Source organism: Mus caroli, unplaced genomic scaffold (assembly GCF_978045245.1).
Source record: "Mus caroli unplaced genomic scaffold, Mus_caroli_1 scaffold_6, whole genome shotgun sequence".
In the NCBI taxonomy this organism is placed as follows: Eukaryota; Metazoa; Chordata; class Mammalia; order Rodentia; family Muridae; genus Mus; species Mus caroli.
In genome coordinates this window covers 47,526,766-47,552,727 of record NW_028227261.1, presented here as the reverse complement: position 1 = coordinate 47,552,727, position 25,962 = coordinate 47,526,766, and the positions used below count along the sequence as shown (strand labels likewise).

The following is a 25,962-nucleotide window of genomic DNA, read 5'->3' as shown; positions in this document are numbered from 1 at the left end:
ATTTTGGAAGGCCAAGGCAAGAGGATTGCAAGTTTGAGGCTAGCCTGGGCTACAGGAGATCTTATAGCAAAGCGAACCAAACAACAAGAACTAAGCCAGAGAAATACATTAGGTAGCAAGTAGAACCAGATGACTAGTTAGGACTGTGGAAGCAGGCAAGCTGTTTTAATGCCTTCTGAGTTTGTCTTCCTGCTTTGGGAGCAGAGATGCACTGCACTGATTCTGCAAATATCCTCCTGGCTCTGAGGCCCACGAATTCTGCCATCAGCCCCCATATAAATTTCCTTTTTATCTATGCTAGTTGGATTTAATTTTCTGTGACTTGATACCAAGAGTCCTGACAGGCTTTGAAGCTTTCCCTGAGCACATGTTAGCTTTATACTTTACTCCACCCAGTGAGAGGCTGCATGGTACAATGCAGAAACCATGGGCTTTCATAACTAGGAAGGAGGAAGAAGAATAAAAAAAGGCTCATTCACTTCAGAAACACCACACAGCATCCACAAGGAGCTGAGATTTGAATTTAGCTCATTGCCACCATAGAATGTTTGCTAGAACCCTCTACGAACATAGGCTGTGACTGCACCCTGCAGAATTGGGGCCACAAGCCCATTGAACCCCTGAGATATTGACTGAGCAATTGCATTCTATGCTTTATTTATTTCTTTTACTTAAATAGTGAGATTTGATGACACAGACCTTGTGACCAGATACTTTTCTGGTCTAGCGAGCCCTTTCAGGAGGTCAGCTGTCCCACTGGATCCCCTGGGGCACAGCATTCCTGGCAAGTTCAGGTGTTAGAGTTAGAATGCTCCCTGCGCTGGGACAGAGTGCTCCCCATGGAAAAGTGGCTGATCTCACGGGGGTTCCAGTCTCACTTCCCTAAGACAAGGCAGGAAGGAGATGGCAGGTGCAGGCATGATTCTTCCACCAAATCACTTTCCTCCATCTGGTGAGGCCAGGGAGGCAGGGTAGGGCCCTTCTACAGAGGTTAGCTGGGTCTCTAGTGATGAAGGATACCAGGAATTCATATCAAAAGGATTGGCTGCCTACAGCAACCTTCCCAGAAGGGCTCAGCCCCTGGCCAGCTGGGGAGGTGAGCTGGGGAGAGGCAGGCGCCTCTGGTATGTCTCTGGACAGCTGCCAACAAACCCAGAGCTGTCATCACCCCAACCCAACCAGGGGCCGGACAGCTCAGCTAATGTGTCTTGACACCCGCTGGAAGGAACCTGGCCCCAGTCCCCGAAGCCACTGGCTCTCCAGCTCTGCTCAGTCCTCCCCCCTTACCACCCCCATATCTCTTTCAGAACAGGCTCTTCCTTTGCACCCCTCTCTGGCTTACTGAGGTCAGACCAAACAGGCTCTACTTTTGGCAAGCCTGTTGTGTCTCTCCCCATTCTTCAGCAAGCAAGGTCACCCCGCTGTTACTGGGCAAACCCTGGCAGAACTGTGCTGCCTTAGGGTTCCAGACTGGCACGTGCTGAAAGCACCAGTAACTTTCTCTGTTTCGACAGCTTAACACCTGCAGCCCCCTAGATGCCAACTACCAACACACCACCCAGCTACGGGGTTCCTCCACTATCCACTGCCCAATTAAGAGCTATCACAGGTTATTGTGCACTTAGGAAAGCTACTTGGCAAGGAACTGGGGCTCATCACTGACCTGAGCTGGCGATGGGAAGAGAGCAATGCATACTGAGGGTGGTCAGAGAGGGTGTCAAGGGAGAGTGGCATGTGACCTGGGAGTGCAGTGACACTGAAGGACATTCTCGGCAGAGGAAGCAGCAAAGGCAAAGATTTGAGAGGCAGAGGAAGGATGTCTTCCATATAACAGGCAGAGAGAGGGTGTGTGCTGTGATGGGGAAAGAGGGACCCTGTGCTGCTTAGCTCTGGCTTTGCTTTGTTTCTGTCCACTTGACACAAGCTAGAGTTACTGAGGAAACTGGAACCTCAATTGAGAAAATGCCTCCATTCATTGGTCTGCAGCCAAGTCTGTGGGGCATTGTTTGGATGAATGATTGATTGATGGGGGTTGGGAGGCAGCCCACTGTGGGTGGTGTCACCTCTGAGCAGGTGGTCCTGGGAGGTGTAAGAAAGCAAGTGAACAGAAGCCAGAAGAGCAAGCAGTAAGTATCCATCCATCTATCTGATCCATCCTGCCTATCTGAGCCATGAGATGCACCCTATCCATCTTTTCCATCCAATCCATATTATCCATCAGTTCCATCCATCAGATCTACCCGTTTCATTTGGTCCATGAGGTCCATCATATTTATCAGATCCATCAGATACACCCTATCCATCAGATTCTTCAGATCTGTAAGATCCATCCGACCCATCCTTGGAGGTCTCTGCTGGAGCTCCTGCCTCCAGCTTCCCGCTCTGCTTGTTTTTCCACCTTGACTTCCTTTAATAATGAACTGTGATGGAGGTGTAGGCCAAATAAACCTGTTCCTTCCCAAAGTCACTTTTGAACATTTTTTTTTCTGACAGCCATAGAAAGCCAATAAGGACAGCTCCCCTCTGGAGTCTGCAGCTTTCTGTGTGCGTACCCCAGGTACCAGAGCCTCAGAACTCTCTGAGGTACCCACAGCAAGGCTGGGAGTCAACCATCAGCTTTGAAGATCTAATGCACACTAAATGGAAATACAATTACCTAGGAGTACCTGGGTGCCACACAGTAACCTAAGCCATTTTTATACACTGTTGTAGGGGCCCCACATCACAAGCCTACTGGGGACTACTGCCTTCTCCCTACTTTACAGGGAGGTTTCAAAATTTGCCCAAGTTCACACAGCAACTCTAGCAATAAAGCTAGGATTTGGTTTTGTTTTGTTTTTTAAAAATATCATCTTATATAACCTAGGTTGGCCTCTGACTCCCTAAGTAGCTGGGAGTGATCTTGAATTTCTAATTCTCCTGCCTCAACATCTCACATATTGTGACTGCAGGTGTGCACCACCATGCCTGGTTTATGCTGGAGGGGGAGAGGGACAGGAGCCAGGGCCTTGTGCATGCTAGGCACATACTCCATCAGCCAAGTAGCACTTCCAGGCAGGACCTCAGCAAGATGACTTTCATCGGAATCAGAACGAAGCACCTGACTAACTTTGTCTTATTTGTCTCACCAGCATTTCCTGAACTTGTTTGTTTTATATAGTTATTGTGTTAGTCTAGGTCTCATTGCTGTGAAGAGACACCATGACCAAGGCAACTCTTAGAAAGGACAACATTTAATTGGGGCTGGCTTACGGTTCAGAGGTTCAGTCCATTAGCATCATAGCGAGGAGCATGGCGGTGTGCAGGCAAGCATGGTGCTGGAGAAGGAGCTGAGAGCTCTACATCTTGATCTGAAAATATAGAGTTGCATTCCACACTGAATGTAGCTTGAGCATAGGAAACCTCAAAGCCCTACCTCCACAGTGACACACTTCCTCCAACAATGCCACAGCCACTCCAACCTCCTAAACCACTCTGTCTTAGTTAGGGTTTTACTGCTGTGACCAGACACCATGACCAAGGTAAGTCTTATAAAAACAACATTTAATTGGGGCTGGCTTACAGGTTCAGAGGTTCAGTCCATTATCATCAAGGTGGGAGCATGGCGGTATCCAGGCAGGCATGGAGCAGGCAGAGCTGAGAGTTAGTTCTATATCTTCATCCAAAGGCTGCTAGTGGAAAACTGACTTCCAGGGAACCAGGGTGAAGATCTTATGCCCACACCCACAGTGACACACCAGGTCATACTTATTCCAACAAGGCCACACCTCCAAATGGTGCCACTCCCTGATCCAAGAATATGCAAATCATCACACACTCCCTATGGGCCAAGCATTCAAACAAACACATCTATAGGCGCCATTCCTATCAAACCACCATAATTATGTATATTATATCATAAAAGTGATCTATCAAAGGATAAAAGGGTAAAAGGGTTAATTCAAAGCTGTCTGTAGCAAGCTCATTGCCAGTCATTCACACTTCTGTGTGAAGTAGTCCCTTTTCTTGAAGGTTCTTTGAGCCAGATTGTGTCTGACACACTGGTCCATCCCCAGTACCCAGAATATGTGCTTACTTAAAGACAGTGGAATTCCTGAAGAAACCTGGCATGTGGGGGATGGGCAAGTGGCCCTGAGGGTTAGAGTGTGGAAGGATGGGGTCAGCAGCAATTCTTGGGGTGGGGGCGGCATTCCAGGAACCAAAGTCTTAGAGCCAGAGTAGAAAGCTTGCCACGCCCACTCTGTAGCATAGCTCAGGGTGGTCCTAGATGATGCTTAAAACCTATGCTAAGTCTACCCAGGATTTTGCAAGCAACTGTTAAACTGGAAAATGAGGCATCTGTTGGAGTTTAAGATATATCAAGGAGCTTCGAGCTTTAAGAGTGAGAGTGAGAGAAAAAAGTCCTTAGACTGGTGGGCACCCAACCCCCTTTCCTGCCATGTGGAAGCTGCTGGGAGGACAGGCTGCTCTGTGTGTGTGTGTGTTCACTCCTTTCTCTTTAGAAAGACTAAGGACAAAGTCACAAGCTGATTCAATCGGGGCCAGAATCTATCTCTTCCCTGCCATGGCATCAGGGCCTGTGCCCGGCTTCCCTTCCTCCCCCTGCAGTTCTTCATGCTATCCTCTCTGGCCACTTGCCTAGAGGAGGAAGCCACCGTGTATGTGTGTATGTTCATACCTGTCACATCCCCACCTCCACCACACCTGCTCCCTGCTGCTGCAGCCTGATGGGTCTGACTGACCCTAATGAGATTACAGATGCCCAGTGACACAGGCAGGTTAGCTCCCTCTGGCTTACAGGGCAGGGCAGGCCACAAGCAAGAGCAGGAAGGAGTCTCCCTCTGAGATGCTGTGTGATGATACTTCCAAGCCAGGCTCGCTGTTCAGTGCCTACAGTTCTCCGTTACCCTCACTCGTAGCCCCTCTGGCTAGATGCTATTATCATCTCTGCTTTGTGCCTGGGGAGTCTAAAGCAGAGAAAAATAAAATGGTTTGTCCAGGGTCACACAGCTAGCGAGTAGCAGACCTGGGTCTCAGATACAGATCTCCTGGGCTTTGCATCTTTAAAAATAAGCAGGCTAGCCAGGCAGTGGTGGCACAAGCCTTTAATCCCAGTACTTGGGAGGCAGAGGCAGGTGGATTTCTGAGTTTGAGGCCAGCCTGGTCTACAGAGTGAGTTCCAGGACAGCCAGGCTACACAGAGAAACCCTGTCTCGAAAAACCAAACCAAACAAAAAACAAAACAAAACAACAACAACAACAACAAAAAAGCAGGCCATGGTGCCTTAAACCTGGTCAAAGGCCTGTGGCTGGAGAGTCATAGGCCCTGTCAGGACCTAGTATTCCTTTGCTAGACAGGCCTGGTGCTAAGCTGCCTTCCAAAAAGTGATGCTTATTCCCATTGTCAACCTTAGACAGAGAAACTTCTTTTCGCAGTGGGCATCTGTTGGTGTATAACGGCTCACCACACTGAGAACGAGGGACTGTTGAACACTCCACCCTCTCAAGGCTCAGGGAACATCCTAGGAGAGGAGACAGGAAGGCTGAGAGCTGAAGGGTGGGGGGCGGAGTGCTGTGACACATCCTCTTCAGGACATGGCATGACCACAGCAGCTCTAGTTGTCCCCACAAGACCTGCACAAGATCAAGCTGGGTAACGAGTCCAGCATGGGTGGGGGAGGGGCTTATGGGTTTCGCCCTTAGCTCAGGAGCTATTGACAACTGATGGCTGCTGGGAAGGGGAATGTTTTTTTCATCCGTGTGTGTGTGTGTGTGTGTGTGTGTGTGTGTGTGGCAGTTAGTAGGTTGTCCACACTCCTGCAGGCCATCTGGATTATTTAAAGAAGAAGAAGAAAGAGGAAGAGGAGAGGAGGAGGAGACAAGAAGGTGGGAGGGGCATTGCAGGGGAGGATCCTGGATTGCTTTTGTGGGGGGGATGTTGTTAAGTCTCAAACCAGGACAAATGGCTGAGATGCCTATTGTCATATCAAAGGTGACACTGGCCCCCAGGTCCTCCCAGCATCCTTCAGTCCCTACTTGTTACAGGATCTTCCTGACTGGCATACCCAACACCCCCCACCCCCGGACTCTCCAACCCAGGGGCTCCCCTCTCACCACCCCCCAGCTCTTCTGGTCCCTAGATAACTCAGCCATTTTGGCTAGTTATCATCAGTCTTTGGCCCAGACCCCTCGTGATCCCAGCTCCTGTCTTGCCCTCCCTCTACCTCTCTCCTCACACAGCCGGGCTCAGTCTGGCTACATCCATCTAGACTCATCCAGATGCCTCTGGCTGTTTCCTCCCTCTTATCTACAGTGAATCTTTCCCTCTACCACACCTGGGAGCAATCATTTTGTCCTCCTTTTTGTTTCTTTTTTTCATTCAGATGTGATCAAGATACATTGTTCATATGTATAAAAAAGAATAAACAAGAATACTTTTAAAATAAATAACAGTCCCTGAGGGACATGGGATGGGTCATCTTGGACTTAAAGCCTCTTGGAAGAAAGTTTATTCATTTCCTGTTGTCATTAGGCTGAGGTCAGGACAACTAAACTCAATCAAGTCTAAATTCCTCACAGTGTCACCTGACCCCACACTGCTGAGTGCCAGCTTAGCAACTGTGCTGAGGGACCCAGGCTCTCGGGGTCTCAGTGGTCTCAGATCTCAATGAGGTCATCAGATGGCAATGATGTGGAGACTGGAACCCAGACCCAAGGTGTTGGGGTTGAGCCCCCCATGACTTGCACTAGCTCACAGGGCAAGCCTGGGCACATTGTTACTCTTTCCACAGAGGACACCTGTGAATCTGCACTGGCAAATTCACACACTCACTCCAGGGGACTGACGTCAGTATGAATCATGCTGACACAACACCATGCATCTAGGACAGCCATCAGATGTCCACTAGCACTCACTGAGGTGGGTGGTCACTGGAACCTCGCTGCCTTGCTTCTACATCTTTCCGGAATAGGTGGAGGTGAAGCCCCTCTGCTTCCTCTCATGGTGTCTGGTCCCTCCCCTCTTCAAGAGAAGCATTTGGCTTTGAGGACTGGACGCCCTGACCACGTGACCTGCTTTAATTTCCCAGGCCCTAATCTGCTCCTAGCTCCTAATGATGCAGCTGGTAATAGGATTGTGGCTTCCCCTCTGGACGGCTGCACAGACCATGGCTGCAAGGCTGCTGATAGGTGCCTAGGACTCTGTTCACCTGTAAGCAGAGAGGCTTGTGCCTCCAGCCCAGCCCTGGGCCTCATCTGACAGTGCATGGAATGGTGCCAACAGGCTGGGCTCAGCATGGTGCTCGACGCTGTCCTGGCTCGAGGGCGCGCAGTGTGTAAGCACAACGGGCTGCTCATCCTGTCTGTGCTGTCTGTCATCGTGGGCTGCCTCCTTGGCTTCTTCCTCAGGACCCAGCGCCTCTCACCACAGGTCAGGCCCCCCGGGGGAGGGTGTGGGTCTGCAGGGCTGGGGTTCCTAGAATTGTTACAGTAGGTGAGCCAGGTTGCTTCTCTGGGTCCCAGTGTTCCCATCTATATCGTGGGTGTAAAAACACCCACTGGTGTGAGGTGTCAGTAAAATGATTGGCGAAATGGCAGCAAAGCCACAAAGCCAGCACAGTAAGGTGGCTGGGGACAAAGACGCGCCACTGAAAAAGCATAAGGTTGAGAGCAATGGAGAGGAGACCGGGGGTCTTCAGAGGATACCCCTACAGGTCCCTAACGACCAGGATCCAGAATGGGTTTCCTATGCGGCAAGACCAGCAGGATGAGGCTCAAGGGTTCATGAAAGTTGGGAGCAATGGGTCAAGCCTTTTATTTGGAGGAGGGCTATTGGAATATACAGGGAGAGTAAGGGGCTGGAGTGTAGAGAGCAAAGGCTGAAAGGTTCCCATCACCAGACACAGGCTTGGGATAACCCTGCAAACCACGGAAAGGAAGAGAGACCTGGAGGATGAACACTTTAGATTGATCCCTGGGTGCAGAGTGGAAGATGGGATGGTCATGGATCAGACAGGGTTGGGGGAAGCTGCAGGGGAACAAGTGACCCTGGGCTGAAGAGGAGGTGTGAGAACAGTGATCATGGAGAGGAAATTTCAGGAGGTGTGGCTGGTGGGAAATGGGAGACAGAGTGGTGAGGCTGCCTCATCAATGCATCGTCTGGGAAAGATCTTTCTGTGGACCAGGGAAGACCCTGGTGATGTTACATAAGACACTATAGATGCCTGTCCCAACAAGGGAGACACAGTTCAGGACCATGGAGACAGTGTCAAGACCTCCAGCTGGAGAGATAAGCCTGAACTCCCCATGCAGCAGAGACAGCTGGGGAGCCCAGGCACAGAGGGACAGACAGCTCAGTGGGCAGGAAATGACTATGAGAGGGGACATCAAGAGTGAGGCCCTTGCCTGGTGCAGCAAGGCAGGGATCAAATATTGAAAAGAGAAGGGGAAAAAATTGGATCAGATCTTGAACGGCTCGAGGGTGAGGGGATTCTCATCAGACCTACTTAGCAGGGTTTTGGTTATGGTCCTACCATGGAGGCTCACTGAAAAGAGGGCTCTGAGGAATCTGTTTTCAGTGGAGTCTGTCTGTCCAGACCCCATAGATTCTTCATCCTTTAACTCACTGATACATTGCATTGTCTCTGAAGCTGGAGCCAGGCTTCGCCCTCTGATGCACTGTTCCACTAAAGGGATGATGTCCCCTCCCCTGGTAACCAAGCAACCCTGCTTACCCCCAGAAGTTACTTAGGAAGAGGCAGGGACTCCTGAAGCACAGGCCCCAACCTTCAACCCCACAATGGCTGAGCTAAGTCCTCTCTCTACTTTGGCTTTACATTCGTTATTTGTGGAGTAAAGGAAGCATACGCATCTTCTAGCGTTGTTGAAAGGAGTTAAGATCGGCAATGTCTGGTATACAGTAAGTGCTTACTGAATGCCACTTCACCCCATCTCTCGTCTCACTGCCAAAGCCTGTCTGTGATGGTTGACCTCTCTGATTTAGAATCAGGATGGAAACACTCCCCTGGGGAAGTATAAGAGGCTGTCCCCAGAAAGGTGTAACTTTCTGTTCCAGAAAGGAAAAACCCACCCGCAGTGAGAACAGCCCCATCCCATAGGGGGTGGGGGGCCCGGAGTAGATAAAAGGAGAAAGCAAGCTGGCACCAGCACCATCTCTCTCTGCTTCCTGACTGTGAGACCAGCTGCCTGGTGTTCTTGCATTTGTGCCTTCCCAGTGAGCGCCTGGATCTTTTATCTGTGAGCAGAAATGAACCCTCCTCCCTTTACATAGCTCTGCTAGGTGGTTGGTCACTGCAACTAGAGGAGCAACAAATGCACTTAGCCTACACTGGAAAGTACCTGTTCTAAGACAAGTGGCCATCTGAGATGTGAGTCCTGCCTCAAGTTTCCTTCTGTGCACTTTCCTCCCCGGTGGCACTGTAACTGCCTGCCGCCCTGTTCCAAGCTCTTTAAATGGGTGTCTGCTTCTCCTACAAAACTGGGTCTGCCAAGCTACTCCAGGTTTCTGTGTCTCTCTGTCTCTCTCTGTGTGTGTATACATGCATGTCTCTCACACACCAGCCCACATGTAGAGGCCACAGGACAATTGCAGAAGTAGGTTCCGTCCTTTCACATGTGGGGTCCAAGGACTGGACTCAGGTTGTTAGGATCTTGCTGGCTGCATGGATTTTCTCCACCCCAAGACATGACCCTCAAGGAGCATAAGGCACAAAGGCCACAGATGTGGCCCAAACGAAAGCAGTTGGGCCCTGGTGCTCCTCTACCTTCACCCAGGCTCTGGAGCGGCAGCTATCTATCCTAGGAGATCATCTTGTATTTCACGAATTGGACTTCCTATTAGTAAAAGCCAAATCATTTGGGACCTCCTGAGTCCAAGCCACCCTCCCCACCTTCTTAGATGTGTGGGTGCGCTCAGGTCTGGACTACTTTGAAGGAGGCTGTGGATGGAATCTGAATACTCATTTGGCAGGAAGTGGCTTTCTGAGCATTGTCCTCTGAAATCCAGGATTTTTTTTTTGTTTGGTTCCTATGCCTGTGACTCAGACAGCAAATCTTTCCAATAGTTTGAGGTTATGCAACAGGCAGAAATTTGGAAAATAGTAGAACATCTATTAGTGAAGAGAAACTCACAAAATTAATGTGATTTTTTTTTACCTTTGGTTGTAAATAATTCATTAAAATAGAGACATTTTGAAACTTCCACTTAAGCTGTGAGGATTTATAAATAAGTCCATTTTCTTTCCTTCCTATGAATTTAATGAAAAATTTAGAAATTATTACATTTATTTTATATGTTTGTGTGCACAGGTATGCATCTCTAAACACACACACACACATAGACATTCACACCACAGTGCCTATGTGAAAGTTTGAGGACAGCTTGCAGGAATCAGTTCTCTCCTCTAGGTATTGTACATAAAGGATCATCATCTTGAGAGCAAGCCCATTTGCCTGCTGAGGCATCTCATCAGACCTGATAGGATATTTTCAAAACTATTAACTACTCAAACTGAAGAGAAAGGATGCTGGTTGGACAACATGGGAAGTGGGTAGAGCTGGCTAACCCCATTCAGAAGGGCCCAGAAGGCTGGCATTATAGCCCATAAGAGCAGGTTCTGAATAGCTTTTCTCAAAGAACTCCAAAGGGCTCTGGTACCCATGGAAGGGCAAAGCAGGGATGAACTATGGAGTTGGCAGCAGTCACTTAGACCCTGGAGCTCTTCCAGGCCACATGGTCAGAGGGGTTCTATTTCTTCTGTGTCTAGCTCTGGCCTGCACAGGGTCCAGAGAAGCTTGCCTGGGGGACATGAGATCCAGCTGTGAGAGGTGAGGGAAGGGCAGGGGTGAAGTGAGTATTTCTGTCTTAGTTAAGGTTTCACTGCTGTGAACAGACACCATGACCAAGCAACTCTTATAAGGGCAACATTCAATTGGGGCTGGCTTACAGGTTCAGAGGTTCAGTCCATTATCATCAAGACGGCAACATGGCAGCATCCAGGCAGGCATGGTGCAGGAGGAGCTGAGAGTTCTACATCTTCATCTGAAGGCTGCTAGCAGAATACTGGCTTCCAGGCAGCTAGGACTAGGGTATTAAAGCCCATGCCCACAGTGATGGGCCACTCCTACTCCAACAAGGCCAAGAGTGTCACTCCCTGGGCCAAGCATACACAAAGTATCACAGCTTATAGCAATCCGTAGGCACTGGGTTCTAGGTGCGACCTCCCCAGCAGAACCCTGGGACAGCTGGCAGCTGGGCTTCGGTGCAAGGCCTCTTACTGGAGCCTCACAGAAAGACCTATGAGGTCTTTGAGAAAAGAAGTTCCTGTCCCCTCTCTGCAGTGACAAGCCCAGAAGCTTTGTACTCTGTGTCTACCTTTGAACAGAAGTCACTAGAAATATGAGAAAAGCTGCATATGTCAAACTGGAGACTAAAGGAAAAGAGGGTCTCTGGAGAGCCTTAAAATCATTTCTTAAGGGCTTGAAGTGGTGAGGAACACCCACCATCCAAGAACTTGGGAAGCATTGGCAGTTGAACCTCTGTGAGTTCAAAACCAGCCTGGTCTGTATATCAAGTTCCAGGTCAGCCAGAGCAACATAGTGAGGCCTTTTTGCAAATATTCATTTTTTTGAAGATCTTTGGAGAGATGAGAGATAGTATAGTTATCATAGAACAGAAGGAGGGCTGTCAAGATGGCTCGGCAGGTAAAGGTGTTTGCTCTCAAGCCGGATGACTTCCTGAGTTCAATCCTCAGGGGCCACGTGGGAGAAGAAAAGAACTGGCTCCTGGACGTTGTCTTTTGACCTCCACATGCGTGCTGAATGTAGCACATAAGTGTCCACATTTCACACAAGTAAATAAATAAATGTAATTTCCAAAAATGGGATGTAGCTCAATGTTACTGTGTGCTTAGTATACACGAAGTCATAGTTTCCAGTCCCAGCACCACAAACACCAAACACTTTGTTTGTTTGTTTGTTTGTTTGATTGATTGATTGATTGGTTGATTGATTGATTGATTGATTGATTTGTTGATTTGGTTTTTAGAGGCAGGGTTTCTCTGTGTAGCCCTGGCTGTGTTGAAACTCAATCTGTAGACCAAGTTCTCCACAAACTCACGGAGATGCACTTGCCTCTGCCGCCCAAGTGCTGGGATTAAAGGCACTGTGCTACCATCACCTCGCTTGGTTTCTATTGCTGTGATAAACACCACAACCAAAAGCAACTCAGGCAGGAAAAGGTGTATTTAACCTTGAGACGTAGTCCATTGCAAAGGGAAGTTGGGGCAGAAACTCAAGGACAGAACCTGGAAGCGGGAACTGAAGCAAAGCCATGGAGAACTGCTGCTTCCTGTCTTGCTCCCCCACCCCCCCACCCCTCACCCCCCCTCCATGCCAGCCTGTTCAGCTTGCATTCTTACCCAGCTGCAGACCCCCTGCCCAGGGGTGGCCCCACCCACAATGAGCTGGGTCCTCCCATGCCAATCATTCATCAAAAAAACCTCCCCATACCCATAGCTTGGCTCAGACCAATCCCATGTAGGCCCTTCTCAGCTGAGGTTTTTCTTTTCTGATGATCCTGGCTTGTGTCAAGTTGACAAAACAATAACAACAACAACAAAATAAAACAAAGCCGGGCAGCGGTGGTGCATGCCTTTAATCCCAGCACTTGGGAGGCAGAGACAGGTGGATTTCTGAGTTCGAGGCCAACCTGGTCTACAAAGTGAGTTCCAGGACAGCCAGGCCTACACAGAGAAACCCTGTCTCAAAAAAACAAACAAACAAACAAACAAAAAACAAAAACAAAAGCAAAAAAACAAAAACAAAACAAAAACCTAACCAACATAGATGCTAAAGAGAGAAAACAACCAAGAATAAAACAAGAGCATCTGGGGGCTGGAGAGGTGGCTCAGCGGGTAAGAGCACTGACTGCTCTTCTGAAGGTCCTGAGTTCAAATCCCAGCAACCACATAGTGGCTCACCGGCGAGTCTGAAGACAGTTACAGTGTTCTTATGTATAATAATAAATAAATCTTTGGGCTGGAGTGAGCAGGGCCAACAGACCTGAGCGAACGGGGTTGACCGGAGCAAGCAGAGGTCCTAAAAATTCAATTCCCAACAACCACATAAAGGCTCACAACCATCTGTACAGCTACAGTGTACTCATATACATAAAATGAATAAATCTTTTTTAAAAACCAAAAGAGTATTTGGAGTTTTAAAAAATGAAGAACCACTGTCAAAATGTCAGCCGCTGGGAAGAAGGTGTAGAAGTCTAGCAAACTAAACCAAATGATGAAGTATGAAAAGGAAGAGTGTCCAGTTTTTAAAAAATGTAGGAGAGAAAATACAAGAAAACTTCTCAGAGCAAAAGTACAGAACGAGAAAGAAAAGCAAGGAAAGAAGATTTTCCCCTCCAGTGACTGGACACATTGCTGTGAAATTACAGAAAGATGGAGATAAACAGATGAGCTTTAAATGGTACTACGGGAATAAGGCAAGGCTCCTGTACGAAATACTGGCAGGAAGACTGGCAGTTTAAGAGAAAGCATCCCTTCAAGCTGGAGGAAGGGCCACCAGACGGCTCCGTGCGTGCGGATCCCAGCTGCATACACCCGGCAACCAGTTTGATATCTGGAGCCCACATAAAGGTAGAGGAGAAAACTGGCTCTTCAAAGCTCTCCTCTGATCTATGTGCCCTGGGCTGTATGCCTGCACATGCACAACACATGTACATACACACACATACACCACATGCATACGCACTACTAATAAAATAAATTAAAAACCAGAAAAGTAAATTGTTTTCCAGTAAGAATGTCAAATATAACCAGACTGTGTCAGAGGGAAGAATAGGACCAAGGCGATTTAACCGAAGGACTCGGAATCTCAGGAAGCTACCAACAGAGATATTCCAGCAAAATAAGGACAGAAACCAGGAAAACAAATGAGTCAAGAAACACTGGATCCTATGCAGGATAAACCCCGTAATGAAAGCCAAGAGACCCAGACAGCAGCTGGGCCTTGAGAACAGCCCCACCCCTCCCCCAGCCCAGTACAGAACAGCTGCTGGCCCAAGGTCCAGGTGAGATCAAAGGGAAGGATGCGCTTCTGTTGTAGGAAATGCTTGCCTAGATGTTTTAATAGATAAAAGCATTTGGGAGAGATTAATAAGAGGCTCAAAGGAAACAAAGCAAATAAAAACAGTCAATTATTAATTTCAGGGACAAAACGTAAGTTGTAGAAATAACAGAGCACGGCTGGAAAGATGTTGCTTGACCCATCAGTGAACAGTATTTGATGGGTAAGATAGTGCTAACCCTGGGCCTTTGAGATGGCTCAGCAGGTAAAAGTGCTTGTTGAGGTGGCCTGACCATGTTGCTTTCATATCCAGAGGCCATAAGTGACTTTCACCAGTTATCCTCTGACCACCACTCACGAGCCATCATATACATGCATATATACACACATGCACACAGACACATATGTAAAAGAGAGAGAGAGAAAACAGACATGCAAGAGCCTAGGTTTAACCTCCAGTACTGCATACACATAAAGATGATGAATGTATTTTTGTGAGATTCTTCCGGAGCATTGGAAATGGTAGTAGCATAATGGAGGTAGGAGACCCAGCTCTCTCTCCTACGTCACTAGGTGGCAAGTCACCTCCTCTCCCCAGATCAGCTTCTTCTAGAACATGAGAGGTCTGGATGGGGTCTATACAGCAACACAAGTCTGTGACTTGGAGCTTTCCAAAGATCAGACCATTAATAAACCATTACATCTGGCACTGTTTTTGTGTTTGCTTTTTTTTTCCCCTTGGAGACAAGGTCTCATGATGAAGCCCTGGCTGGTCTGCAACTCACTACAGAGACCAAGTTGGCCTTGAACCCATAGAGATCTGCCCGTCTGTGCTCTCAAGATCTGGACGTGTGCCACCACACCCAGCTTGGCACTAGTTTTTAAGATAATTTGAGGCACTAAAATGTAACTTGATGGTGTCTGCAGATCCTTCGGCCTTCATCACCCACATCCTCTCTGTCTGGAATAAGGATCCCAGTCAAGGCTTGCCAGAAACAGAAAACCTGAAGTCAATCTTTAGGAACAGCCTGTGTTAATGTGGCTGTGTTAAAATTTCAGACAAACCATGAGTTGTTTTGTAGAACACACAAAGGATAGAATTTTATTATCTGGAAGGCATGTGTAACTATCCTTCAGTTACGTTGCTCCTCTTGGGTTCTGCTCCTGTGGACTGCCAGTGGGAAGCAGCTAGTGGCCAGGGCTGGTAGAGCATTAGCCCAGACCCTGGCAGCCTTGATGAGCTAGGCTTAGGACTCACCCTCAATAGATCAATTAAAGAAGCAAGTGATCGTGTAAGCAAAAAACAAAGGTTTGCTCCACGTGGCTACATCAGGAAGAGCATCAGAGAGGCCACTGACCGCTGGAGCCATCTTCATGGTCCTGGCATGAAGGTTTAAGAACAGAGGACAAGAGGTATCCACCGGTGGCTAGTGGTCCTGGCTATGTTCCTGCCACCATTGGCCCATCATTGTCTTGGCTGTCCCTTTCTTCCGAAAGGGGACTGACAACTCATCAGAACTGCATGAAATCCATCCCTGGGAGACAAGTCCTCTTTCTGGTTGGCACCAGACTTCAGCCCTCCACTCCCAACACGAGACGCCTGAGGAGATTGCTATTCCTTGGGGTATACGTCTCAAAGGTATGAGAGCCAAAGGGAGGGGACTTGTGCTTTTTAGAATATCTTCATTTCTACCTGGATGGTCATAAGCTAACTGGCCAAGGATACAGTGCCTATGAAAGGCTGAAGGAGCATCCTTTACAAGGAGCGGTATGCCTGCCTCCAAACCTGGTATTTCTCAGGGGTAAAGCTAGCAGAGGAAATCTTACTGGGTTGTAAGAAGGCTGTGGCTTATTGGCTAATCTCCTCATTAACTGGATTGGAACCTTGCTTAGTCCATTTTGGAGACCCCAGTGTGATGCCTGCTAGTGTGGGTTGCAGAGACAACATGCATCCGGCCCTCTTGCCACTTATTGATTATGGAACAGATATTATGTCCTGGATGGGTGATGATTGGTACTGATGGTGAAAGCTGCACCAGGTGTGATGCTGCAGTGCTCCCTCATTCACGTGTAAGTGCTCATGCACAGTCTCTCAATGAGCCTCCCAATGACTCTCTAAAGTATTGTCCTCCTTTTGGAGATGAAGAAATTCAAGGGCAAAGACCACAGGTTGGTTATGAAGGAGGGGCTCAGCGGGATCCAGGTTGTTTGGCTCTATCTCTTCTCCCTGGCTCCAGACAGGATGGAGCAGACTGGATAGTGTGTTAAAAGATGGCAAGGAAGTAAGCAAATGGAAATCTGTACCACCTGCTCTGACCCAGCTCCTGCTTTGTTTCAGGAAATTAGTTACTTCCAGTTCCCTGGAGAACTCTTGATGAGGATGCTGAAGATGCTGATCCTACCACTGGTGGTCTCCAGGTGAGGGGAGGGGCAGGGGTGAGTACAGGGAACTGACTGGTGGTCTCCAGGTGAGAGGCGGGGTGGAGGAGGGACACAGGGCTCTGATTGGTGGTCTCCAGGTGAGGGGGAGGGCACAGAGCTCTGACTGGTGGTCTCCAGGTAAGAAGAAGGATGGGGAAAGGCACGGGGCTCTGCCCAAAGGTCAGCCTCCCTGGCTGTCGGCTGGTCCCTTCTTGTGAGGTGGAGACAGTGCTTCCAGCCAGGGCAACAGTCATCTGTTTCTGTGGCCTCCCTCCAGAACCCTTCCCTGAATCCTCAACCCACACCAACGATCGCCTCCTTTTATGCAAGCTTTCAGTCGTTCATGAAGTTGAGGACTGTTAAAGTCAACAGTGACCTCCACATTGCTAAATCCAAAGGAGATTCTGTTCCTGATGTGTGTGATGTTTTCATGTGAGTCAAAGCTGTCAGTTACTCATCCTTCTGGAACACTCTCCTGATGCCCTTCCATCCACTGCCTTCAGCCTGCCCTCAGTTCCTTCCCACCTCCCAGCTTCTTGCCTTCTGCTAGGCCTCTGACTGCTGCTATGCACTGGGCCTTTCTCCAGGTGGTTGTGGGAGGCCACCTGGCCCTATGTAGCTCGCCATCACCGTGACAACACCCAGGAAGATCACCTTGAGGAAGGAAAGGTCTTTCCCTCTCCCTTTCAGAGGTTTTGGTTCATGGTCACTGCGCCTGTGGTGAGGCAGAGCATCATGGTAGGGAGAGTGTGTGGGAAGAGAGTGCGTGGGGAGTGAGTGTAGAACAGAACTGCTTAGCCTGCGGCACCTGAAAAACAAAAGGAAAGGAAGGGGAGACGCTGTTGTTCTAACATGTCCTCCAGAGCACACAGCAGTGACTTGTCCCCAACCCCAATAAGTTAAAAGCCTATCAGTGAATGAGTTCAGAGCCCCATGATCTATCTACTCACTTCTCCAAGATCCCACATCTGAACACTGCTGCCCTGGGACCAGACCTTCAACACGCAAGATGGGGGTGGGGGCATATTTCAAATAAAACCTATAACCAGCTATAATCTCAGCCACCCCCAAGAACAGAGCATCCATTTCTCCTATGAGTTCCACGGCTGTTAAGGAACTAAGCGATGTCTCTGGATGGTTCACAGATTCTGAACTTTGGTGCCATCACCTAGAGATTTTGCCCTTCACCGAGCTTTCCTCCACTTTCTGCCATCAGTAAGTGGCCGCTACAGATGCCCAGTCCTCTGGCTCTTTTCTTGTCCAATGCCGGGCTGTCAGCAACTTTTGCTGACTGTCTCCTAGGCAGAACACCCCTCCACACAGGCCCAGAGCTCTCTTCCTCATCTGAACCCAAAGGCACCCCGCTGGTCTCCATAGCTCAGTTCTTGTTCCATGGCCGTCTATCCTCCAGTGGCCAGAGGGTGTCAGGAAAGCAGATTGGGCCAAGCCTTACCTCATCTTTTAACCTGCCATTGCTAATGTGCTGGGCCTTTGGTCCCTGACCAGACCAGGTCCTTCCCTGGCTTGGGACCTTCACACATACTGTTTCCTGTGCCTGGAGCCCACTTAGCCTTTACTCTTCCTCCATTGTATCTCAGTGACTTGAAGTTGCTTCCTTAGAAAGGCCCTCCCCACCATGCTGCTCTGTCCTGCCCCCCAGACACTCACTGTTCTTTAACTGTCTCTCTGTACTCACTAGTTACCTTGTCCGCTTATCTCCCAAGGACTGTAATCTCAGAGTGATTGACTATCCCAGTGCTGAATCACTATCAGCGCTCCTGAGCATGGCTGCCAGCTCCTCAGCCCTGCGCTGGGGATTGCGCTGGGGATCCAGAACTTAAGTCTTTGAACTCAAGTTGCTCCCAGGCTGCAGACAACACTGGCCAGGGAAACGCAGTTCCCCGGAGCTAAGGAAGTGACATAGGTTTCCTTCTGGGTGACTTTATGTCCCTTTGCTTTGCTTCTACTGTCCTTGCTGCTTGGGCAGGTAGTCAGGGCACAACATGGACCCTGTAGTCAGATTGGAGCTTCACCTTGGCCTTGTCACTTGGCTCAAGAAAATCCTGTTTGGAAATCTGAGGCCTTACACCTTGTCTTGCCTCCATTGTCTTTGGTGTGGGCTAAGCCACTTGTCCCCAGCCTGTGCTTCTAGTGACAAGTATCTATCTGTCCAGCCTCTCAGCTTCTAACTCTCTCCACTAGACCAGAACACTCCTCCTGCTGGGCCTGGAATGCTGTCTTAAGTGAGTAAAGCCCATCTGTTTGTGTTTCCTGTGTTTGTTGTAGTCAGGGCTGGTGCAGGGAAACCTTGCTGTGGAGAAATGGACGTGCTTTAATGGTTCCTGTCACGGGAGAATGAAACCATTGTGGGAGAAAATGACATATTGCTTTTTTTGTTATTGTTTTTCCTGGTCTGGAGCTCAAATCCAGGGTCTCACGAAGGCTAAACAAGTTGTTACCACTAAGCCACATCCAACCCTCCTCCCCCCAACGATGCGATCTCGACCCCCAAACATCTCATTCCTGAGCCCTCCCTCTTTAATTCTTAAACAAGTCCAGAGTCTGTCCTCCATCCACTCTGTCCTTGAGCAGCCAGCCCTGGGCTGATGTTCCTACCCTGGAGCACCGCTCTGGAAAGGGTACCACACAGGTTGTTTCCAGGCACAGCCAGCCAGAAGCACTGTTCTGACCTAATCGGATGCCAGGCCTCGGCGGACTTACTCCACCAGAACTAACAAGGGACACAAAGCAGGGTGAGGTTTCAAAGTCTCTTAAAAAAACTGATCATTTTGGGGTCCAGCTTCCTTCCAGCTGGACAGCTGAAGAACCTGGCTTGAGGGATGCTGCACTTCCACTCCAGGGGCTCCTGGCTGTGCCCCAAGAGTTGGTGGCTTTCTGTAGCATCTGCCCCAGGGAAGCAGAGGACACATCCAGCTCCAATGAGATGCCAAGTCTTACTGTTGGCTGCTGCTTCATCTCCAGGACAACTTGCCACCTGGAATCATGCTGATCACGTAGTCATTGCTAAGCACACCACACCACACACACACACACACACACACACACACACACACATGTCCTTGTGTCTTCCCACCTCACGCCAGCTCACTCTCCTGTCTGTGAAATCCTCCTCCCTCCTTATTTGTCGGTTGCTATGGGCAACAACCTGTGTCTTCCTCCTGTCACATTTGTAACCCTGGCCATGTCAGAACCACCAGGTAGGTGAATTTCTAGTCATATCTAACCTGACTTACACCAGGACCAGGGTGCCTTTGTAAAGCCCCGTGGTGACAGCCAGGCAAGGGAGCATTTCTCTCTGGAGTGGCCACTTATCCCAGCAAGGAGTGTTGGTGGCGCTCTTCCATTAAAAGGGTTGAACACCCGGTCCTGGGGGCACTGGGTGTGTCTTCCCTGTCTTTCACACTGACCTCTATCTGGTATTCTCTGATGCAAGAGACTGCAGAGGGAGGGGCACAGCACTGAGAGTGAGGATGCTGTGGAGGGCCCCACCATCTGAGAGGGGACAGAGCCAGGAGGAAAGTGAGGTGAGGCCCTCGGGGCTTGGTTGCCATCCATCCCTCTCAGTTGTTCTTCCACAGTCTTTTAATCCTTGAGCCTCCTTTGTCCAGGATCTGCTCCAACCTAGCCCTCAGCCCAGGAGACCGCAGCCTGCCCTTAGCCATCTACAGCTATGGGAATCACAGGGAGGGAGGGGTGCGTGAAGCTGGGATCCTCCAGGGTTCCAGGAAAAAGCAGGACCTTTGGGGTCACTCTCTAGATGTGTGTGCACCACTTCTCAGGAGTTATTTATTTCAGGTGCGGGGTGAAGCGCATGCTGATGAGAATGTGGAGAGGTCAGAGGACATTGTAGGATTTAGTTCCCTCCTTCCAACATGTAGCTTCCAGGGAAAGTTCTAAGGTTACCGGTTTGGGCGGTTCCCACCATTAGACCCTGAACTATCTCACCGGCCCTTAGATGGTGGGAGCCTCAGCAGCACCTGCAAGATGCTGCTCACAGGGCTGCTGGGAGAAGGCACATGACCCAGCATAGCCCGGTGAATGATGGGTGAAGCAGACTTGTTCTTAATTTATTAATGCGTCTCAAAGATGTTTCATGAACCCTCTACCTCTGTTTCTGCTGTCAGGGGTCATAGCATTGACAGCACATATGCCACCTCCCCTGGGAAGTCCTTCTTGACAGAGACACTGATAAGGCCATTCATGCGGCTCTGGACCTCCCAAGTGGCACAGCTGTGTCTCTGTGGTCTCACTGATTTGGTCATGGCACCCTGAGTCACTCCTCCACGAATTCTCAGAGCCACTGCTCTCTTGTTTTCCTCTGCTCTCTCAGTCCTACAATCCAGCAACACCCACCTAGTTCCCCGCTCCCACAGACACCCCTTGCTCTAAGTCAGTGGGTCACAAAGAGAATAACTTCCCAAGCAGCTGGGAGAGCATGTTGGGGTCTTCAGTCTCCTTTGTCTGTTAGATCCAAAGTCCAAGCCTGGTTAAGTTCCTCATCTTGTTATCTCGGTGTCCCATGGGGTTCCCATGTAGGGTCAAACTGGGCCTCTTCTGATCTGGGGGCTCCCCTGTGGAAGAATCTGCCTTTAAGCTCCCCTCAGATCTTGAGCCCAAGGGCCCAGGTTCTGATGTTTTTTGTTTGCTTGGTTCTTTGCTTGGTGTGTGTGTGTGTGTGCATGTGTGTATACACACGTGCACGTGCTTATTGTTATTACTTTGAGACATGATATCCTGTAGCTCAGGCTGGCCTCAAAAATTAATATGTAACCAAGGGTGACTTTGAACTTCTGACCCAATTGCCTCCACCTCCTATGTACTGAGATTATAGATCATCACCACCACACCAAATGGTAGAGATTAAACCCAGGGCTTCCTGAGCCTCTTTGGCAACTTAGGCAAGGTCAGTTGGGCTTGCCTTATTTACTGACTGGAAACCACAGTTCAAGTGAAGCCTGGTATCTTGCTCTTGAGCCCTCCACCCCAGAGGCTAAGGTCAGCTTCTTTCGCTCAGTAGAAGCTTCAAGTAGCTCAGAGGGTGTCTTAGTTAGGGTTTTATTTCTGTGAAGAGACACCATGACCAAGACAACTCTTATAAAGGCAAACATTTAATTGGGGCTGGCTTACAGGTTCGAAAGTTAGCCAAATATTATCATGGCAGCTACCATGGCAACATCCAGGCAGGCATGGTGCTGGAGAAGGAGCTAAGAGTTCTACATCTTGATTCAACTGCCTCCAAGAGCAACTGTCTCTTCTGCACTGGGTGGAGTTTCAAAGCCCACCCTCACAGTTATGCATTTTCTCCAACAAAACCACACCTACTCCAACAAGGCCACACCTCCTGATAGTGTCACTTCCCATGGGCCAAGCATAGTCAAACCACCACAGAGGGGTTGTGTGGCTGGCCAGCCACGAGCTGTGGGGCTCTAGATCCTTCTGCATGTGTCTCCATGAATTTCAGCCCTCATCAAGCCTGGGAAGACATAAATCCCTGCTCCAGCTACAGAGATAATGTGGCCTCTTCCTCAGTCATCCCAACCATTCATTCTTCATTCTTCTTCAGACTCCTCAGCATACCCTGAGATTAACACCCTGGGGGGTTGAGCCTCAGTTTCTCCACTCCTTCCCTGGTCTCCCCAAGGACCTTTCCTGCCAGCTGGCTTCATGAGCTTTCTGGTGTACACTGCCACTCACTTCAGTAACAAGAAGAAGGGTTCAAAGCTTAAGCCTTTTCTTGAAGAGGGTCCTTGAGCCTCTATTGCAAGCTGATCTACCTTTCCACACATCTGCAGTTCTTTCATCGAACCACAAAGAGCCCCTTGTCCTGGCCAGCAAGCCCCTTCTCACCTCATACCTGCCGCTGAGAAATTTTTTCCCCAAAGTGGAAGTGGCCGCAAGAAGAACCCCTGTCTCTATCACTGAGTATTGGCACCTCATTCAAAACTGAAAAACTCTCGTGTCACATGACAGTGATGGTCTGGCGGACAGAATCTGCTACTGCAGTATCCTTAACCTATGTCAGGCCCTCCCTGAGGGACGCTGCTTAGGTGGGCAGCAAGTGGTTTGCTATTCTGAGCTGTGCTCTGCAATTCTACCCGTCCTTGATTCCCTTCACGTATGCTCGTGGACCTAGAAACCATCCTTTCCCAGCAAGGATGTTCTCTGTGCATAACCCCTTCCTTTCACATTCATAGACTGACAGAAAAAAGAAAAAACCACCCACAGCTTTCTGTTCCTTTAAGTTCTTGAAGGTTACCTTCCTGGTTCTTCCACGAAAACAAATCTGCTTCCTACTTGTTTTGGGTTTTATTCAACAAAATGTCATAAGAGTTTCCACCCTGTACCAGTGCCTGGGGATCTTGTTACACACTTCCACTGGGGGCTGCAGCTGAGCCTTCCCATCCTGGTTCCTGCGATGCTCCTAGACACACCACTGGGGCTATTTATTTATTTATTTATTTATTGTATCTAGGGCTCTGTAAATGACATAGCCTCAGACTGTGTTATTTACAGTGTTCTTAGCCTCTGCCATAAAATAGATACAGTGTAAGTGCAAATTTACAAGGCAGGGCCTACCAGGTAGTGTGTGTGCTCAAGTGCTTATGTGTGTGTCTATGTGTGTATGTGTGTGTATGTGTGCATGTGTGTGTATGTGTGTATATGTGTGTCTGTGTGTGTGTCTCTGTGTCTCTGTGTGTGTACATGTGTGTGTATGTGTGTATATGTGTGTCTGTGTCTCATATGTGCATATGTGTGTGTGTCTGTGTCTCTCTGTGTGTGTCTATGTGTACATATGTGTGTATGTGTATGTGTCTGTGTGTGTGTCTGTGTCTGTCTGTGTCTCTCTGTGTGTGTGGCCCATTGTGGCTCCACCAGGGTTAACCTTAGGATGTCAACTGTGCCCCGCTTTCACACATCCACAGACAAGAACAACAAAAAAACTGGGGGTGGTTAGCCCAACATCTGGATCCAGCCAGAGCCTCCAATTCTCCCTTGTCCCCCGCCCCCCATCCTCCTCCCCACCCCTTCTCCAGTTTCTCAAACCAGGCATCATTCAAGGAAACTGAAGCCATGTGTTTGTGATTCACTGAGGCTGAACAAGGCAGGGTGTTTTGTTAGCTCTGCCTCATAGAGATGTCGCATGTGTGTGTGTGTGTGTGTGTGTGTATGTATGTATGTGTAGCAAGTGTGCGATGCATTCATATGCCCACGTAAGTATTGTTTTTGTTCCTGTTTCTTGTAAGAATTTTCAACGGAAATTTCTGAGAATCAGGAAATCATGTTTGGTCCAAAGCGTCTCCCCACCCATTCTCCCCCTTGCTGAGGCACTCTAGTTTGGCAGACTGCTCCACACACCCACGTTCTGACTCCTCGGAGATGGGCTTGGGCCAAGCAGTCTTGAAGTCTGGTTTGGGAGCCAGTATTCGGAGCAGCTTCTCCAAGCTTTGAGACAGGCTGCAGGCTGGAGGTGGCCACAGACTAAATGTCAAACCTGGTATTGCCTGCACCTCTGGATTCAACCTTAAAGTCGGGCTAGCCTTTCTGAGCTAGGCCCTGCCACTCCTTCCATGGGAGCTGGGAGTCTTTCTTGTCTCCCTTGCCTCATCAGCTGAGATCTTTGCTGATCAAGAGAGAAAACACAGCTCAGCTAGGGGCTATATAGTAGGGCAGACCTTCAGCCCAGGGACTCAGAAAGTCTCCATCCATTCTAGATGCCCACAGTCTTGCTTCATCCCCTTCTGCTTCCTGCTCACCTTCCCAGGATCCAACTGAGCAGCCACCTCTGAGAGGGTGGTTCCCTCATGGGTTACCAATTGCTTTTGATCTCTCTCAGTCACGGTGGTGACCCAGAGGTCTGTTGTTACACTGCAGGCCTTGTACCTGCTAAACAAGATTCCCAGTGACCACAAACCCCTCATTCATTTCCGGGACCCCCAAGTACTCAGGGCAAGTCCCCAATGTAGTTGGTGTGATAACATGTATACGGCGAAGGGGAGATCAGTGGTTTTGAAAGAGTTTCTACCATCTTCCTGTGGAGACTCACTGCCAAGGAGAGACTCAGTCAGACAGCTCCATTCTAAGCTTTGGGACAGACCCCGTCATGCCTGAAAGAGGAGTGTTAGGAGAAACTCCTCTGTATGCCCAGGGCCATCTCTTTCCTCAGGAGCGGTCTTTCTGAGCACAGGCTGGTCCTGGCCAGTCTGGCAGGTGTGTTTAGTAAGTCATTACTCCTGGTGGAGACTGTACTCTCCTCTCCTCAGCCTTCTGCACCATGAGGGAGGGAGGCAGCTCTATAGGATCCAACCTAGGAACCAGAGAGGGTTGTTCTGCACGGCTGCAAAGGGAGGCTGTATCTACAAGAGATCCTCTCCCACTGGAGGTAGATTTTTTTTTACCCTGGCTCCAAGAAAAGTACTTCCTAATGAACAGAACCAGCCCGTGGTGGCTGCTGACCCAGTGTGGTATTAGTAGAGGCTCGAGGGGAGTTTCTGCACTTTGGAGGGATTCCTGGGACCAGATGGCCTACATTTTAGTGAACTGGCATCAAGACATCCTGCCTCAAGCCTTAGAATTGCTTGGGGGAGAAGGGGTGTGGCAGAGCCATCTGGGAAGTGGAACTAGGCGCTAACGTGGCGCTTGCTGTCAGAGACTGTGCCTGCTGTCTGCTGGGAAGTGGGCTTTAGAAAGGCTGACAGGAGACCCTCTCACTCATGGCCCAGACCCCTTTTTAGTCACACCTCCTTGCCTGCAGGGTAGACTTCATATGGCCTGAGAACTCAGCTAAGGTCAGACCCAAGGCCTCACTCAGCCCAGGGACTCAGGTTCATTCCTGTCCTCAGGTCTGCTGGTAGCAGGAGTCCTACTGGACACCTGAGTGCTCACTATGTGACTTCAGTAAGTTGCTTCCAGTGTCTCAAAGAGGTTCATTGCAGGGCAGGGTGGTGCTGACATAAGTTACCTCAGGCACTGAGTGAGGTTCCCAGAGCTTCCTATCAGCTCCAGCATCCCAGGTTGCTGTCCTCCAGGCTACCCTAGATGCTTTCCCCTAAAGCCTTTGTCTCTTTTACTGCCAGCTGCTGTGTGAGGGGCACTGCACCCTTCCTATCCCTTTTCCAGTGGGACTCAACCTCAGGGCAGGTCTGAGGCAGCCTTGAGCCCTCTGGTTAATGGCCCCAAGTCCCCGGTGACTCATCAAGCTATCAGCAAACAAACTGCCAGCGTCCCCTTCCCACAAGTACTGCATGCAGCAGCTCCTTCCCGCCCCTCTCAGTGGTCCCACTACCCAGCACTTGAAGCTACCTGCACCCCAGCACTTGAAGCTATCTGCACCCCAGCGCTTGCCTGTGTTCTGTTTTATCACTCTAGCCTGCTGGGGTCCTTCAGCTAGCTCATCAGCTGTTCCTTCCAGGTTGTCCTCTATAA

At 49.4% G+C, this 25,962-nt stretch overlaps 1 protein-coding gene across 1 annotated transcript in view; it reads left to right on the top strand.

Moving 5' to 3' along the window:
- Positions 1-7,081: 7,081 nt before the first annotated feature.
- Slc1a7 (solute carrier family 1 member 7) overlaps positions 7,082-25,962 on the top strand; it is a 45,202-nt gene continuing 26,321 nt past the window's right edge. Inside the window, exons 1-2 of the mRNA XM_021160857.3 lie at positions 7,082-7,429; positions 16,436-16,515. Of these exons, the coding sequence (XP_021016516.1) occupies positions 7,265-7,429; positions 16,436-16,515 (245 nt within the window). The 5' untranslated portion in view covers positions 7,082-7,264. The remainder of the gene's footprint in view (positions 7,430-16,435; positions 16,516-25,962) is intronic.